At 49.3% G+C, this 19,028-nt stretch overlaps 1 protein-coding gene across 1 annotated transcript; it reads right to left on the minus strand.

Annotated features, from left to right (window-relative positions):
- Nucleotides 1-9,794: 9,794 nt before the first annotated feature.
- Nucleotides 9,795-13,265, minus strand: GAL3ST3 (galactose-3-O-sulfotransferase 3; the record flags this gene model as incomplete). The annotated part of the gene is made up of 2 exons (XM_081282249.1): nt 13,135-13,265; nt 9,795-10,965 (listed from the first exon to the last, which is right to left on the minus strand). The coding sequence occupies exons 1-2, from the start codon at nt 13,257-13,259 to the stop codon at nt 9,795-9,797; spliced, it is 1,296 nt and encodes a 431-aa protein (XP_081138375.1). The 5' UTR covers nt 13,260-13,265.
- Nucleotides 13,266-19,028: the final 5,763 nt, after the last annotated feature.

The following is a 19,028-nucleotide window of genomic DNA, read 5'->3' on the forward strand; positions in this document are numbered from 1 at the left end:
AATTTGACTTGCTATTTGCTGGTCCCTGAGCTAGAATGTCAACAAAACGAGAGATCAGCCTGTGATTTCAGGCTACCAGTAACATCTCTAAATGCCACCTAGGAAGTAAGTGGCATGCCAGTATATGTAGGAGTTCCACCACATACCCACAGTGGGTACAGATAACCTTTAGAGCATAAATAGTAGTAAAATGTGGTAAGCTCATGAGGAAGTGATGGGTTTTGTGTACCTTTTTTTTTGTGTGTGTGTGTGCGCGCACACACGCTTTTTTGGTAGATGGACATAATACATTTATTGATTTTTTAAATGTGGAACTGAGGATTGAACCCAGTGCCTCACACATACTAGGAAAGTGCTCTACCACTGAGCTACAACTCCAGCCCATGTGACAAATCTTTACTTTTAAATGAGTATCAATTCACCAAATTAATAGCATGAAACAAGTTCTTGAATTCTATTATCTGGTAATGTTGATTAAGATAAACTAAAAGCAACCCAAACAAGTAAATTTAGTGTTCAGTGTTCTAACCCTTTTCCATAATAGATATTTTTTAAAAAATTATTTTTGTAGTTGAAGTTGGACACAAAAACTTTATTATTTATTTATTTATTATTTTTATGTGGTGCTGAGGATCGAACCCAGGGCCTTGCACGTGTAAGGCGAGTGCTCTACCACTGAGCCACAACCCCAGCCCCAGAACAGATGATATTAAGGCTGACTTTGCTTCCTACAAATTAAATATCAGTATTTACTACTTTGCATAGGTAAAGCCCTTGAGCTTCAAGAAAGTGTGAGCAGGATGTGGTGGCACATGCCTGTAATCCCAATGATTTGGGAGGCTGAGGCAAGGTTGCAAGTTTCAGGCCAGTCTCAGCAATATAGAAAGATCCTGACAACTAATTTGACCCTGTCTTGAAATAAAAAATAAGAAAGGGCTAAGGATGTGGCTCAGTGGTAAAGTGCCTCTGGGTTCAATCCCTGGTACCAAACAATAACAACAAACCAAAGGATAAGGAAAAAATTCTTTAATCCCTTTCTTTCTTCTAAGAATTACTTTTTCCTACTAGGTATAAGAAAGAGGATTGGGAATGGAGCTCAGTGGTATAGTGCTTGCCTAGCAAGTGCAAGGTCCTCTGTTCTATCCCCAGCTCTTCAAAAATAAAACTTCCAGGAAAAAAAAATCTGTAGGTTCAAGAAAGAAAAAGTCAACATTGATAAATATATTACTTGAGCTAAAAAGCACAGGAAAACAAGCTAGGCACTCATTAAATTTCTAAGAAATATAGGTCAAAAGATGAAACATTTAGATAAGTACTAAGTACAGAGGACTGAAATGTGCTACTCCCCAGAAAGCCAAGGGACCCACTATATAACACACAGGATTAGTTTGCTGCCTTTCATAAGACTAGACCTTGAGCTTTGCCCCCAGGGCATCTAGAATGCCCGCCGCAGAACAGGTGCTTCTTTCTCCTCTTGTCCTCGGATGTGGTAGCTTTCATGGATTTCTGGCTGGAGGCACTGACCAGGGCCGAGAGGTAATCCAAGACCTCATCCCTTTCTTCTGGAAGAGAGATGGGGGAGAGAGATGGCAGCCGGGGTCCTCAGATTCCTGCAGCCCTGTGGGTTAGAGGAGAGAATGTTGGGTCTGGAAATAGGTCTGCAGGATGGTCATCATCTTCTGTAGGTCACCTCCTTCTCCTCTTTGGAGCTGCAGCTGCCATGGGATCCCAGGGCCACCACCTCCTTGGCCTTGAGCTCTTTCTCCCTCTGCAGGTGGCACTGTTTAATGTTGGCCCGAGTTTCTGTGGCCTGCTTCAACCTGTGTTCTTCAACTTGCTGGTCTTGAACACTTCTGCCACCTCCTTCTCAGCCTGCAGCAGCTGCTGAGTCCCCTGTGACCGGCTAGTCACGGATGGGGCCACTTTTGTTCTTTTGGTTGTTTTTGTTGTTACCAGGGTTGAACCCAGGGACCCTTAACCACTGAGCCACATCCCAGCACTTTTTATTCATTTATTTTTTGCAACAGAGTTGCACTAAGTTGCCAGGGCCTCAGTAAGCTGCTGAGGCTGGCCTGAAACTTGTGATCCTCCTGCCTCAGCCTCCAGAGTCTGTGGGATTGCTGGAGACTCTGGCCGCCACGAGCAGCAACTTTTGTTTATAATATAATTTATTTTATTGTTAATTTATTAATTTTTAATAATGGTTGTATTTAACAACTAGCTTGCAATATTCAGATTTCAAGAGTCAGCAAGAAGGCTAGGGTTGTGGCTCAGTGGTAGAGCGCTTGGTAGAGCGCTTGCCTAGCATGTGTGAGGCACTGGGTTCGAGTCACAGCACCACATATAAATAAACAAATACATAAATAAGGTCCATCCACAACTAAAAAAATATTAAACAAACAAACAAAAGAAGTCAGAGCCACACCTGTCATCCTGCATCATTTGGGGAATGGTGGTGTAATCCATGCAGCTGTGGTCTGGGGGTAATGACAGACACAGGTGAAAAGTCTTTGGGGGTCAGACCAGGCTGGGCCTGAGGGTATCTGGTTTTGAATCCTGTGTCCCACGTCATGAGATTGGAATGGGGGTGGAGCATGGGGATTGGAGAGGCCAGTTCTGTTCTGCCCTTTGCCCCTGAAGGTGCCAGCACAACCCTTGGGGAGGAGAGATGGCAGCCGGGGTCCTCAGATTCCTGCAGCCCTTCTGGGTCAGAGGAGAGAATGTTGGGTCTGGGAGGTTGAGAAAGGGGCTGCCGCTCTTCTTTCCCTTCTCTCTTCCTCCCCTCCACGCCTTCATCTGGATGGAGCCAGAGGGAGCCTTTTCCCCAGGCCCTGGCTCTGCAGTCCTTTTCACTCCTCTCACTCATTCTGGGAGGCTGCCCAATTGCGTTGGCAGATCACCAGCTTTTCTCTGTGCCCTGCCTTACCCCGGGCTCCCAAAGCACTCTGTTCCCCCCCAACTCGGGGCCACTCTCAGGAGGCCTTTAGAGCACTGCTCTTTAATAAGGAGGCCGCAGGGACGGCTGGTTGTGTGGGGCCGTGCAGCGTATTCTGGTGGTAAGAACTGCTGGCAGGAGCTTGGCTTGGCATCTGAGCACTCTGATTTCTGCTTGGGCTCAGCTATTTTTCCTGCTGGTGGGCCAGGGCATGACATCTTTTAGTGCCTCAGTTTCCTTTTCCATAAGAGGGGTTAAGAGTCGCACCTAACTCACTTGTTGTAAGATTCAACTATATTAAAATACATGATCCTTGGGCTGGGGATGTGGCTCAAGTGGTAGCGCGCTCGCCTGGCATGCGTGCGGCCCGGGTTCGATCCTCAGCACCACATACAAACGAAGATGTTGTGTCTGCCGAGAACTAAGAAAAAATAAAGAAATATTTTAAAAAAATAAATAAATAAATAAAATAAAAAATAATAAAAAAAATAAATTGAGCACATGCTTCCTGAATTTAAAAAAAAAAATACATGATCCATGGAGGAAAGCACCCAGTACATTCTAAGTGCTCAATAAATGGTAGCTGGTATTGTTGTTCTTATTAATGGAACTTCTTCTGGCAGCACTTGCAGTTTCTCATTTAAGCCTTTCTCCTGCCTGCTTCAGTGACTCCTCATTATCTGTAATAGAGGGCCTCAGGGCACCTTGCCATGCCAAGAATGCGCTATTGCTGGGCTGAGATAGTGACCTTCTCAGTTCTGGGGCAACCTCCCTTGCTGATCATCTGTGGCCATTCCACTTATTCCAGAACAATCTGAACTTCCTCCTCTCCCTCTCCTCCTCCTTCTGCTTTCTCATTTATAATCTTTAAAATCTCCCTCCAAATTTGGCCCAGCAAATGAAGTTGAGTGACATATGATGGCCAGCTGAAGATATATATATATATATATATATATATACACACACACACACACACACACACACACACACATACATACATACACACACATTTCAGGAGAGGGCTTCTTTATCTGATGTGGGTGAGCAGGGGCTCTGATTCCTCAGTCCAAACACCTCCAGTGTCAGCTGCAACCCAGAGGACAGGCCCAGGCCCTGGGGTCCCAATGCCCTGCAGCAAAGTTCCTTCTACCAACACACATCTGGTGCTGGCCCCTCTGTGCCCACAAGGTTCTAGAGCTTTAGAATCATGTGGCCCCTGCCTAAGGAGCTTGCCTTTATGTCTGGAACAATAATTGAATAATTTTCAGAGGAATTTATCTAGGAAGGGGAGAGAGTCTCTGGGATCAGGAGGTAATTGACTAGATGGGGGAGATGGATTAGTGTTTTTTTGCAAGAAAAGATGGTACCTGTGGCAAGAACCTACTCCAAAATAAAGGATAAATATTCTTGGTTTCTTCTTTTGCCTCAAAACATGATGTTTACTCAAATAATTTATAAAAAGAAATGAAAAAATGGGGCTGGGGATGTGGCTCAAGCGGTAGCGCGCTCGCCTGGCATGCGTGCGGCCCGGGTTCGATCCTCAGCACCACATACAAACAAAGATGTTGTGTCTGCCGAAAACTAAAAAATAAATAAATATTAAATTCTCTCTCTCTCTCTCTCTCTCTCTCTCTCTCTCTCTCTCTCATAGTTCAGGACATCTGTTATTAAAAAAGTAAATAAATAAAATTAAAAAAAAAAGAAATGAAAAAATGTCCAAACATAAAGAACAAATAAAAATTGGAAAAAAAGTTGTTCAAACCTTTTGCTCCCTCCCACTTCCTGCTGCCCCTCAGCCCTGAGGATTAAACCCTGGCTAGGCAGAGTAGAGCAAAAGAGCCCTTGTCAGGTAAGGTGGGCAATAGTAAAGGGCATGTCCTCAATGGAGGTGTTTTAGATGGTCTCAATGTGTCTCTAAGAGTTCCCTTTCTGTCACCATATTAGTAGCAACACCCTTATGGCCAAAATGTCCACTATGATCCATTCTAAGGGTACAGCTTTCCTGACTAAAGAAAACTACTGCAGCTGAGTGTAGTGGTGCATGCCTGTGATCTCAGCTACTTGGAAGTCTGAGGCAGGAGAATTGAAGGTTCAAGGCCAACCTGGGCAATTTAATGAGATCCTGCTCAATCTAAAAAGGCTGGGGATGCAGCTCAGTTGGTAGAGCACTTGCCTAGAATTTACAGGCCCTGGGTCCCATCCCCAGTACTGCAAAAACCAACATGCCATAGGCAGAGATTGCAGGGAGGTGGCAAGAGGTTCACGTTATTCAGCTTATTCCAGTTATTCTCTCAATGATGTGTTCAGGGCTATCCTCTCTGGGCTGGGAATCTTGACTGGTTGACATGACCCTTAGAAATCCTGCCAGGCATGGTGACTTGCACCTGTATTACCAGCACTCAGGAGACAGAGGCAGAAGGATCACTTGAGCTCAGTAGTTTGAAACCAAACTGGGCAACATAGGAAGACCTCATTTCAAAAACATACAAGAGTGAAATTAGCTAATCTGAACTTCCAAGCATGTCATTCAAGGCCTTTTCTAAGCTGGTACTGGCTACCTAGAGGGCCCAGTGTGTATGTCAGCTTTCTGTAACAAAGGTACTGAATCAAACTACCTGAAATAATCAGTTTATAAAGAGGAAACATTTGTTTTGGCTCAACAGTGAGGCCTAACTCAAACTTGAGGTCTTTTTTTTTTTTAAGAGAGAGTGAGAGAGGAGAGAGAGTGAGAGAGAGAGAATTTTTAATATTTATTTATTTTTTTTTTAGTTCTCGGCGGACACAACATCTTTGTTGGTATGTGGTGCTGAGGATCGAACCCGGGCCGCTCGCATGCCAGGCGAGCGCGCTACCGCTTGAGCCACATCCCCAGCCCCAAACTTGAGGTCTTTATGCCTCAGATTCCCAAGTGGCTGGGATTAAAGTTGTTCGCTATAGTACCCCAGTCCCACGCACTTTCATTCTTCTGTATTCATAAAAATCAAGATTATTGCTGGCCAATATTATGCCTTTGGGCCAAGTGGAAAAATGCACCCCTTCCTCAAAATGCTGTCTTCCAACTGCTGGAAAACTCTTAAACGGATGAGCCAACCTGTAACATCTACCATGTGTTAATACTGGAGGAGCCCTGATAAAACCAGAGGTGGCAACTTGGGGGCACTTCTATGTGCCAGACATTGTGCTAGGTGCCTTATCTCAAATACTGTTCCCAGAATCCCATGGGGGGATCTTTATTTCATGGAAGTTGGCTGGGTCAGGCTCAAATACTGAGTAAAAAAATGTAGGGATGGGTGCAGTGGCTCACGCCTATATAATCCTAGGGCTCGGGAGGCTGAGGCAGGAGGATTGAAAGTTCAAAGCCAGCCTCAGCAAAAGTGAGACACTCAACTCAGTGAGACCCTCTAAATAAAATACAAAATAGGGCTGGGGATGTGTCTCTGTGGTGAAGTCCCCCTGAGTTCAATCCTTGGTACCCCTGCCCCCCAAATGTAGCCAGTAGTAGCAGATCCAGGGTTTGAACTTCAGAGCACTGATGGTTAATTATTAGGAAAAGTCATATCCATGGAATCATTGCCTCCCACTGGCTGCTCCTACATCTGTTCCATACCTTGCGGTGAGCTCCTTGAGGCAGGGGCCACAATCACCATGGTTCTAAAGCTCTAGAACCTTGCAGGGTAGTCACAGAGGGGCCAGCAACAGATGTGCATTGGTGGAGCTTTGTTGCAGGGCATTGGGACCACAGAGGCTGGGTCTTCCCCTGGGTTGCATCTGGAGGAGTTTGGACTGAGGAGTCAGAACCCCTGCTCACCTCAGGGTCTGTCCTTGCCCCTACATCAAAGAAGCCCTCTCTTTCTGTTAAGTTTCTGAATGCAGATATTTCTGAGTTCAGAATTGTGGCTGCAAAAGTGGGGCAATGTAAATGCCTGCCTGCCCGAGAGCCTGGGAAGGTAGGGGAGGCCTATCAAAGCAGACTGTAAAGGCACGTTTGAGTTTCCGAGGCAGACCCAGGGTAGGGTGAAGGACGTTCCTGCCGGAGATGTCACCAGAGGCTAGGGCTGGCAGAAGAAGGAATAAAGACATCTTCTAGGCTTGGGGGCCAAAGGACACCTGCGTTTGGATACACGACTTTGAGTCTAGTACAATTCTTTATTTCTGCTGAGCATCAGAGAACTAATTATGGCCTTGCATGCTCTAATTATTGCCTTTTCCAGAGCTCTGTTAAAAAGTGGGGTGCTATATAAATCACCCCTTTCAAGCCCAAGGAAGTGTGCTATGATTCAGATGGGGTTTACCCACTCGAAAACTTGTGTTGAAATTTGGTCCCCAATATAACAATGCTGAGAGGAGATGATGACTTTAAGAGGTGACTAGGTCATTAAGATGGATAAACACCTCACTCATGGGTGTGTGTTCTTGCTCTTGGGAACTGGCTTAGTTACTGTGAGAGGAAGTTCTAAAGTGAGGCCACCCTTCCTTGTGTTTTGTCTCTTTCTCTTCTGCTTGCACCCACTTGCCCTCTGCCACATGGCCCAACCTGATGCTGGTGCCATGTTCCCAGCATTCAGAACCCTGAGTCAAAACAAACTTCTTTCTTTATAAACTCTCCAGTCATAGGTCATCTATTATGGCAACAGACTGTATCTATGACTAAGAGACAGTGTCATATGGCCTGCCAACCAACCATGGCAATCTTCATTGTCCAAGCAGGTCAACTATTTTCTCTGTGGGAAAAAAAAAAAAAAGATAAGAGCTGATATTGGCATCTTGGTTCTTCACTTTACATTCTTTTGCGAGGTCCTGGGAGTCAGCCTAGCCTGTGCCATGTGATTTTATTTAAATGGCACCATGCACAGCAATTACAAGCACAGACTTTGAAGTTATGCTGTCAGGGTTCAAATTCTAATGGCCACTTTCTAGCTGTGCGACCCTGATGTCACTTAAAATTCATTTTTTTTTAAAAGAGAGAGTGAGAGAGGGAGAGAGAGAGAGAGAGAGAGAGAGAGAATTTCAATATTTACTTTTTTTAAGTTATCGGCAGACACAACATCTTTGTTTTTTTTTTTTTTTTTTTGTATGTAGTGCTGAGGATCGAACCTGGGCCACACGCATACCAGGCGAGCTTGCTACTGCTTGAGCCACATCCCCAGCCCACTTAAAATTCATTTTCCAACTGGAACATGGTGTCTATCTCCTAAGTTAATACATGGAAAGCCCTTAAACAATGACTGGCATACAGTAGGCCATATTAGATACCATTTTTATTTTTTGTCCAGATATGTCAAGGTAGCTCTGAAGAAAGTTAAGTCCTAAAACTTTGCTAGTCTTAAGGGAAGTTTCATTTGAAAGTGCTAGATTTGCTTATATTTTTTTTGGGGGGTGGGGCACGGGGATACTATGGGTTTAACGTAGGGGCAATTTACCACTGGGCTACATTCCCAGCCCCTTCATGTTTTGAGAAAGGGTCTTGCTAAATTGCTGAAGCTGACCTTGAACTTGCAATTTTCCTGTCTCAGCCTCTCAAGCTGTTGGTATTACAGGCTATGCCACAGTGCTCAGCAGATATGGATATCTTGCTGTGCTCAAGAAAACTGGAAGAGGAATTGGTCCTCCTTAGAGTAGGGACTTGCTGGGAGAGGTAAAATTGGAGGTAAACATTCCCTAACCTGAAACCGGATACCAATCCTCCTCCCAGAGGAGCATCTTCACACTGTTCTTCCTAAGACAGTGCAGTGTGCTCTAACCTGCACAGTCCATACTGTTTGCTTCCATTTCACTGTCTTGGGTGAGCTCCAGGAAGATAAAGACCCTATCTGTCCTGGTCACCTGCATCTTCAAGTTACAAATGCTGTTCAGTTAATGATGCCAAATAAACAAAAATGACTGATTTGAAAACTGAGAGGGACTGGGGCTGGGGATGTGGCTCAAGCGGTAGCGCACTCGCCTGGCATGCGTGCGGCCCGGGTTCGATCCTCAGCACCACATACCAACAAAGATGTTGTGTCCGCCGAGAACTAAAAAATAAATATTAAAAATTCTCTCTCTCTCTCTCCTCTCTCACTCTCTCTTTAAAAAAAAAAAAATGAGAGGGACTGAGGTGGCTGTGGTCTGTATTGGTGAGCCCAGTCAATCAAAGGGTTGAGGAGAGTTGTGGGCCTTTGGGAGGGGCAACTAGGAGCTTGACTAAGTCTAGGTTCTCATCTTCATGGGGGCCAGTCACAATACCTCCTAGATATCTGTCTCATACTCAAATATGGGGAATCTGTCTTTCAATGAATGACATACTGCCTGCACATTTTAAAGATGTTTTATTTAAAAAAAGAAAAAAGAGAAAAACAAACCAACAAAAAGCCCAACCCAGGAACTATTGGTCCTGGGAGTCTGGGAGCAGCTTAGGTTTATGGGGAGGGTAGAACCTGGAAGACACAGTATAGGGGTCTCTGCAGCCCTGGGAAGAGCAAGAGCCCAGCCATACTGAGAAACAGCACAGCCATTGTCTGGGGTTCAGCCCCACTCTGAGGCTTGCACTCATCTACATGGAAAAACAGGTGTGGGGGGGGACCCAGCCCCCAGAAAAAAGTAGGGCCAGGGCTTTGGGACGGACCTTACACCTCTTGTTAAAGTCACCAACCAGCTGGGAAGAAGAGGGTGGCCCAGGGCTCCATCAAGCCTAAAAGTGCCATCCTCAAAGGTGGGGCTCAGCCAACATCGAGGAGGTCGGCTCAGATGGGGAGATGCACCCTCAGTTCGGTGTGAGGCTCAAGCCCCTGGGAAAGAAAGGGCCCTGATGGGGCAGGACCTGGAGGCAGCCTCCTCCTGGGAGGGCAGGGCAGGATGCAGGCTCTGGGAGTCAGCTCACAGCTCAGGAGCCCTGGGGACTTCGAGGGATGGCTCGAATGGGTCTGGGTGGGGGATTGTCCAGGACGGGTTCGGGCCGGGCCCGAGCACCACCACGGCGCTTCTGCTTGCGCAGCAGGTAGTTTGAGTACTGCACCTCCGGCATGGCCAGCTTGAGGCAGGCCTCGGTGGCTGGGCCCGCCCCGCCGCCAGGCAGGTCATAGCCCATGATGTCCACCTTGCGGCTGGGCTGCCATGGCTGCAGCTGCTTGGTGCGGATCTGCGCCGCTGGGCGCAGCACCGGATCATCGCCGAAGCAACGGCGCAGCAGACGCTGCCGGGCCTCGCGCAGCTCGCGCGCTTCGCGCTCCACGCATGCGCGGCCGGCGTGTGCCACGCGGCGCCAGAAGGTGGCATTGAAGTGGTCGTAGAGGCTGGCGTCGAGGGCGTTCCAGGCGCGCGCGGCGCGCGCCAGCGCTTCAGGGATGGCAGCCAAGCGCGAGCTGGCAGCGCGTGCGTTGAGCTTGGCATAGAGCACGTCGTCCAGGTCCCAGGCCAGCAGGCGCCGCAGCAGCACGAGCGACTCGTCGAAGTACTCGGCGATCATGACGAGCGAGAAGACCTCCTCCACCTGGCGGATCAGGCCCGCCAGGTAGGCGGCGTCGTCGCGCGGGCTGCGCTCGTTGTCACCGCCCAGGTCGTAGGCCAGCGTGTTGTGCGCGAACATGGCGAAGTGCTCGCCTGCGCGGTAGTAGGCCTCGGGCGTGCGCAGGAAGGCCTCGAGCGACGCGTTGGGCACGCGCCGGAAGGCCGGGCAGTACTGGTTGTAGTAGCTGAAGAGCGACTCGAACATGGCAGCCGGCTCGCGCAGGATGGTGACGTAGACTGTGCCGGGCGGCATGAGGCGCTCCAGCTCCGCGCGGTCGAAGCGCAGGTGGCTGGCCAGCACGTGTGGCGGCCGCGTGGCCGGATGCACGAAGTGCGCCGAGAAGTTGCGCGGGTAACAGAACTGGTGCTCGCAGCTCGGGTGCGGCAGGGCCACGGTCAGGTTGTGGCGCTCGGCGAAGCGGAAAAGGATGTTCTGCACTGTGGTGCCCGCCGTTTTGTGCGTCTTCAGGAAGGCCACTGTCATATGCTTGGGGCGCGGTGGCGACTCCCGCAGGGGTGGGCAGCTCAGAGGGAATAGCTTAGGGTACCTGCAGGGCCCGGGCATATGTGAGAGGAGGGCTTGCCCGGATGTGCTGTCCAGGGGCGCTGCCTAGGCTTTACCCCTGGAGCAGTAGGGGCAGGGGTGCCTTTAAGCTGGGCCCTACGATCCCTGCTGTCCTCCTGAAAACCACACCCTTCTGTATTCTCCTCTTGGGGTGACTGGGCTCATCGATGCACATAACGAATAGAATAGGGCAGAAACTATGGGATGTCATCTCTGAGATTATATCAGAGAAAGGCTATGGCTTCCATCTTGGTGGTGTTTTCTTTTTTCCCCTCCCACTCTCTCTAGGATAACTCATGTTGGGGGAAGCAAGCTACTACATTGTGTGCAGCCCTATAGGGAGGTAACGCGTGGCAACAGACTGCTTGAAGAACTGAAGTCTGCCAAACCACTTGAGTGAGCTTGGAAGGGGATCTCTTCCAGTCAGACCTTCAGATGAGGAGCAGCCCTGGCTAACGCCTTGATTGCACATTCATGGAAGACCTGAACCAGAGGTACCCAGTAAGCTACACCTGGATTCCTGACCCACAGAAATGGAGAGAATAAATGTTGTTTTCAGCTGCTAAGTTTCAAGGTAATTTGTTTATTCAAAAATAGATAATGGGGGCTGGGGTTATAGCTCAGTTGGTAGAGTGCTCACATCACAGGTGTGAGGCACTGGGTTCGACCCTCAGCACCACATAAAAATAAAACAAAGGGGGGGCTGGGGTTGTGGCTCAGCCTTAGAACGTTTGCCTAGCACATGCAAGGCCCAGGATTCGATCCTCATGAGCAAATAAAAATAAATAAATAAAGATATTGTGTCCAACTAAAAAACAAATATAAAAATAAATAAATAAATAAAACAAAGGTATTGTGTCCATTTACTATAAAAAATGTTTCCAAAAAATAGATAATGGAAGGGACAAATGCCCTTCAGGATCCTTGAGGAATCCCACTTACAGATGTAGAAACTGAGGACCAGAGGAGAATCTGGGGACAATCACTAAATCCTCTTACTATCTTCTTTCTCATTTTACTCTTTAACTGATTCCTCACTTTTTAGGTGGGGGACACCAGGCTTTGTAGCAAGCCATTTGTTATAGGTTCTGTTAAGATCTCTGGAGCCTTAGTCATACATTCAGCGTTTTTTTTTGTTGTTGTTGTTGTTGTTGTTGTTTTGTTTTTTTGAGCATCTACTGTGTGCCAGACACTCTTCTATGCTCAAGAAATGCAACAGTCTACAAAACAGATGATACTCCAACCCTTCATGAAGTGTTCATTTCTGTTCCTCCTTCCTGAAACCAGGGTGTTTGGGATGACTAGTGACCTATAAAGTCCTGCAGGTTTTGATTCACTCACCTGTTTTTTTTCTCTGCCATCCTAAGATCACGTAACGAGGGCAGTGTGAAGCAGCTTACAGAACACCATGGAGATTTCCTATCTGTAGCTGCTTTGGTTCAGGATAACGGCTACACACACATAAGACTAGCAAATCATTTGGTTCACACTGTTCATACCATTCTCAGGGGCAGGCCACGTAGAAAATGGGAAACTGAGGTTCAGAGAGGTACAGGGAATTGTTGAGTTCACAGGAAGTCAGGAGCAGGGGCAGGATTCCCATCAGTCAGCACATGGTACCTTGTATCAGGGCGACTAGTGGGTTGTACATACCATCACTCCCGCTTTATAAGTGAGGAAACTGAGGCTCAGAGAAGTGAATGGCTTTGCCCAGAACAAGAGAAGTAATGAGAAGTTATGTGCTGTCCACTGGGGCAGCACTCAGCTATCATGCTGTGCCCACAGGGTTTGGGCTGAATTCATATCCTAGCTAACTCTGACTGACTCTGTGACTTTGAACAGGTAACTCAGTCCTTTAGTGAAGGCCAGTTGTGGATGTAGAGGACATGTATGGAAAGCACTTTCAGACTAAAGGAGTAAAGATTAACAGAAGGACTCTTCTGTTAGGTAGAAGAATGGGAAGGGGAACCCCAGTTCTTTTATTTTTGACACAGGGTATTGCCAAGTTGCCAAGGGTGGCCTTGAACTTGCAATCCTAACTCAGTATAGCTGGCATTACTGGCCAGCACCACCATCCCTGATAAACCCCTTCTTAGTGTGAACCCATGTGGCTCTGAGGGAACTTGCCTCCTTTGGGGGCCCACCCACTTACCAGCTGAGCTGCGCCCCCTGGTGGATGAGAAGGCTTACAGTGCTGCACCCCAGTACCAGCAGCAGGATTTTCCTGCGGCTCATCGTCTTGGTGGCCTGCTGCAGGCGCTGCAAGATGGATGGCATGGTGGAGTCCCCAGCCCTTGACCAGCTAGGGCCTCATTAGCCAGGTCTCCCTTCACTGGCATTCATGGGGGCTCATGAGGCTCTGGTAGTAGAGCCAGTGTTCCCAAGAAGCCTGGCAGGAGAAGGAGGCAGACAGGTTTGCAGTGGGCAGAGGAGATGGGCTCCAGGCCCTAGCAGGACTGCTGCAAAAGAGAGCTCCAGTGAGTGGGGTGAGCAGCAAGGCCAAGGCAGATCAAATTCCTACCTCCTGTTAACAAGACCCGACCTCCTTACTGTTGGAGATAACCTAGTCTTGGGTGGAATTACAGGGTCTGGTGTGTGGTCAGCTCTTCAGCCTATAGCCACTTCTTACCCCTTGTCTCTCCCTCTCCACCTGTCCCTAACTTTTCTTTGTCTCATGGCCATTTGTCTGTCTCTACAACATTTGGATCAGAACACAGAAGTCTCAGCTTGAGTTTTGCCCTTCTCCAGGACTCCTAGTTTGATTACTTCAGCTGAGGGGTGTGTGTGACCTCCCCAAAGACTAAGCTACTGATCTCCACCTCCTTAAGTCTCAGATCAGTACTGCAGGCTTACTCTCTGCACTCTCCATTACAGACTCTCATTTAATCCTCACTACAGTGCTAATGTAAGTATTATTCCCACTTTAAGGATGAAAAAAGTGAGGTTCTGAGAGGTAATGTCACTCGTGTGTGAGCACATAGCTGGTAACAGCAGAACTGGGATGCTAACCTTACTCTTTCTGGCTCCAAAGTATATGCCCTTAGACACTATAGTGTGTTGTTTCCATAAAAACTGATTTTTCCATCCCTGCCCTGGTTCTGGCATTTTTGCATACTTCTGACCCTGAGCCCTCCTGGCTAGGCTCCTGCCCTGATGGCTCAGGACCAATAAATCGACGAGGGAAAGTGGGACTTGGATCCTGGAACCCTATTTGGATTCCATCCCCAGACACCTGAAACCCAGGCGGCCCTATCAGCTGACTGCAGTGGAGGTGCCCAGCAAAGGGGATAGGGTGGCAGCCTGGGAGAGGAGAGGGGCATGGGGAGCATAGAAGCGGCCCCTCCTTGTCCCTTTGCTGAGAATCTCTAGCAGGAGGTGAACCTCCATCCCAGGTGAGGTTCAGGAGTGGGAGGCAGGAAAAAGGCCTGATTTCTGGCCAGTCTACTTTCCCCACCCAAATGCCTTGGCTCAAGGGCAGCGCAGCCCTTGGCAGCTCAGGTGGAAAGTCAGCTTCAGCAGCTATGCCTGACCCCAGGCTAGGGTGGGTCTCAGTCTCACCCCACAGGCCTGTGTCCAGGTTCAGGTTCAGGTTCAGCTTCAACACACACCCCTCTCCAAAAGGGAGGGGCAGCCTGAAGCCTTATGGGCATGTGCATGTGTGTGGATCTAGGACACCTGGGTCCCAGGAGGGGTGAGGTAATGAGAAAACCCTTTTGATTACCACCAACCTCCAGGTTCCTGGGCTTGGCTTCCAATCTCCCTGGCCCCCATTAATCCTGGATTAGATTTAAACCTGTTTGGGTGAAAAGATGTCCTGGTTACGCTTCCTCTTCTCTCCAGGCCCCAACACCTGCTTTCTTCCACCAGCCTGTCGACAGACTAATCTGCCTGGAGCTGAGGGGGTGAAAGGTCTAGCTACAAAGGACAACCAAGGGCACAGCAGAGGCAACCCAAGGCCGCCTTTCACTTTTCAGGAATTGCTGGGGCAGAGGAGGGCTGGCTCAGCTGGGTGGGGAAGCCTGCAGGAGGAAGCCTGAGCTCTTGGCCCTCTCCCTGGTCCACACCTTCTCAATGTTACATCCCTGCTTAGAGGACTTGGTGACCAAATGGGGGTTTCTGAAGGAGTAAAATGGAGGGTGTAAGTCTATTTCTACCTCTGCTAAACTCACTGAAACCACTCTTATTTCTCAAGGGAGTCTAGGCCTGCCAAGGAGGTCAAGTCTATGGGGAACTATAGCAGGCCTTTCCCTGGCTATACAGAAAGGATGACAGGGGTACCTGGTGTCCCCTCCACTCTACCCCGTGCCTTCCCATACTCCCAACATCTAAACTCTGGGGAACCAGCCAGACCCCAGTTTGAGGCCTTCTTGGGGATGGGACATCATCAGTGCAGGAATTCCCTGGACACCAGCCCCCAATGATGGGTGCCAGGATCTGTTTGGCTTCTGTCAATGACAGCTCATCACCTCCAGATACAGCCTGATCTGTTCCTGAGCACCCACCCCCAACCCACAGTTCCAGAGTTCTTCCTGGGACAGTGGGATCATCCTGGCACCAATATCTTCCTCAGTTTGCCCCTCCCCCTCCTATGCTGTGCTGTGATTTGTGCTGCCCTCCCAGAGCGCGTGGCACATTTTTCTCGGTGACAGACCTTCAGGTATTTGAAAGCAGGAACCCTGTCTCTGGGTGGGCACTTGGCCAGGCAAAACATTCCAGGTCCTGAGAGAGGGTGCCACTTAGACATTGGAGGAGGCCTGCCTTGGCTCTGCCTGTTCACTGCAAGATGCCACTTTTGGAGATGGTTCAGGGCAGTGGGAGCCTCAGGGGGCCACTTGCATTGGGTTTCCTTCTGGTGTTGAGGCTGGTGGGTGCAAGTGGATGGTGGTGCTGCTGGACCAGTCTTTAGAGCAGTGAGTGGCCTTGGCTCCTGCTCACAAATGCTTCAAATGACTCCCCAGTCTCCTGGGTGTCTTCTTTATGGAGAGAGAGAGAGGTTCCCTCCACCATCCCAGGCAGGTCAGGGTGCCAACCTCATCAGAATATCAGTGCTAATTTTAGTCAGAACAATCTACCTCAGGCTGCTGCCCAGTTTTGCAAATTGCTTTCTTTTCTCCAGAGAACCAAAGAAGAAATGGTATAGCCTGCCAGAGCTTTGAAAACTGGCCTGGATACCCACCCACTTCCAAATGAGCCCTTTCTGCTCTGTCCCCTCCAAGCTCCAGGGTTGATACTGATACATTTAGAGGAAGGGGTGCTCTGCACTGGACCATTTGGATCTGACCTCCCAAAGACCTGGAAACAACTCCATCCTGACTTGGGGGACGGTTCAGCCCAGTCAGGAGGGAAAGTGACCCAAGGCCCCAGAGAGGAAGGGGAAAGGGCAGCGGAGGGGCAGCACATTGTGGCCCAGGAGATAGAATATCTTTCCACCTCTGTCCTTTTCCTCTCTTCCTCCAGCCTGCACCAGGTCCCCCCAACCCCCTCTCCCTGTCATCCACCCCCGCTGCATCCCTGCCTCTGAATTCCCTTCATCCTTCTTTCTCCATCACTACCTACCCCCACCCCCCTCCCATTCCTCAATTTCATCCCAACCTCTCCCTGAGATCCGGACATCTGGGCCAGATTCGCCTTCCCACCCGGGTAGAGTGAGGGTAGAGCAGGCTCCTCCTTATGCTTCCCGGGGCACTAGGCCCCCAGGACACTCTCCCGCCTCCCCTTCTTCCCCATCCCCTGCGGTCCACTCCCTTGGTCGCCCCTAGCCCCAGATCGGCCACTGCAGTACTCACGCTGCGCAGGTTGCCTGGGCCTCCGACCCAGGTCAGGGTTGGCCCTGTTCGCACCGGCCTCTTGTCCTGAAATCTGCACGATCCCAGGGCGCCGGGGGCCCTGAGCGCAGAGTGCCGGTCGCTTGCCTCGTAGCAACTAGATGGGATCAGGTGGCGGCGTCCGCGGCTCAGCTCCTCTCGGCTCTGCTTGCCGCCCGCCCCCATCTCACACCGGAGGCGGGGCGGGGGCGGGGGCGGGGGCCGGGCGGCTCGGAGGAGGGGGAGAGAAGAAGGAGCGGGAAGGGGAGGGGGATCCCTGGCTGGCCAGATGCCGGCGAACACACTCTCCGGGTGGCATCTTTGGATCCGGGCATCTTTCACTGACAACCATGCAGAGCTGGATACAAACGTGTTCAGCTTGCTTTTCTCACTCACCAGAAGGGTAAACTGAGGCTAAGAAGGTGTCTGTATACTCTGGCATTCCTGGGAACCACTGGTCAACCTTGGGCTGGGGAACTATAGCAGGCCCACATCTCCTGTGTGGCTTAGAGAGCAGGTACACTCATAAGCACCCACCAGCTCATTCCCTCCTTCTCCCTCCTCTTTCCACCTCTAGTAGAGAAAACAGTTCCTATCTGGTCCCCATGCCCTCTCCTTTTCCCTTCCAGCCTGTTTTCCAACCAGCTGAAGCATCCAGTCTACTCACCCTTTCACTCCTGACCACGGTTTTTATTCAGACTGGGACCTGTACCCAGGCACCTTACAACAGGAATACAAGAGCCCTAGCTCAATCTGGTTCTTCTATTATGTCTCAGAATTAAGAAACAGCTCCTCAAGCCCCTTTGTTTCCAGTTCTAAAATGGGGAGCTGTTCTTGGAGCTGCTCTACATGTGAAGGCTCCTTGGGGACTCCTGTTTTTAGCTCCTACTTGTGCAACCTGGGCAGAAGCATCTCCCATGGCCATATCAGACCCCAACTTGGTTTTATGACTGGCATAAACCTCATTTTCCCCTATGTTCTGGGCAAGGATCCTGGAGCAGGAGCAGCCACCCAAAGCTGGAATCAGAAGGGTCTGGATAACTTCCAGTGCACTCAAGCAATAGGTAGGTGTCATGTAAGAATCCTTGTTGAGGAAAAGAAGAGAATGGGGACTCTTGGAGTCAGGAGAACTGTGCGTTGCCCTTTTTGGTCCTTGGACACATCAGTTTCTTTCTGACCCTCAATCTTCTGCACAATTTTGGGGGATACTGCTACCCTGTCTACATGCCAGTACTATTGTAATAAAATGAGGCCCCACTTGGTGTATCCCTTTCTGCTCTAGCTGCTTTAACTTTTCATCCATCAGCTCTTAGATATCCTACCTTAGAGACCCCCGTCTCCCTGCCCCCCAAGCATATTCCTTCTCCTGGGGCCTTCAGCCTTAGATGACCTTTGTTGTGTGCTCCGGTTACAGGGAGCAGAAAGAGCTTTGGACAAGGAATGTTCCACCTCAATAACTGATAATCTGAAGGGAAGGCTACCACTGTTCTTCTGTGCTATCCTTTCTGGGTTTTTCTTCTCCTCTGGGAGTGGCAGCAGGAGCCTAGGGTAGTTATAGTGAGGCAAGAGGGAAGAGTGAAGGTTTGGGTAAGAGTAAAGATAATTTCCCATTCAGGGATAAGACAAGAACCAACTTTTCCTAGCCCAGTCCTTTCTTCTGTCTCTCAAACCTTGCCTTCTCTGCATCTGTTGCTATATTCTTTTTCCCTTTCTTCCCTTACTTTTCTTTTGGGGGCAAATGATGAAATGGAGCTATGTTAGCAGAATTTTAGGGCTCCAGGACTCCAGACAACTAGATTCAGCCACCCATCCCAAAATGCCAACAAAAGACATGAACAGGGGTAAAGGCAGGAAAGGAGCTTTAATCAGTGTGGCGGCAGTAGGAAGGACAGAAAAAGGCCCAGAGACGTAATATCTGTCAGCGGGGGCTACAGGAATTTTTTAGGCTTTTTAAAAAAGGGGAACAAAGGCAAGCATAGGGGGGGTTGCACTGCTGGGGGATCTGCATAGTTGGCAAAGCAGGTAATCTTGGTCTAGTTGATCATTATCTCAGGACTGGTTCTGCAAAGCTATAAGGGATGAAGGGAACAAGTTTCCATCATGACTGCTCTTGCTTTTGCGTTGGGTAATTGCTCCTGGTTGGACAGGGATCTCACCATGGGGTGACCTGTCTGAGAGCTCTCTGTTGCTTGTGAATAGTTTTAGTCCCTTGTCATGAAGATGTTTATTGATCAGACCTGTT

The sequence above is a fragment of the Spermophilus citellus genome, assembly GCF_964194105.1.
Source record: "Spermophilus citellus genome assembly, chromosome: 2".
Classification (NCBI taxonomy): Eukaryota; Metazoa; Chordata; class Mammalia; order Rodentia; family Sciuridae; genus Spermophilus; species Spermophilus citellus.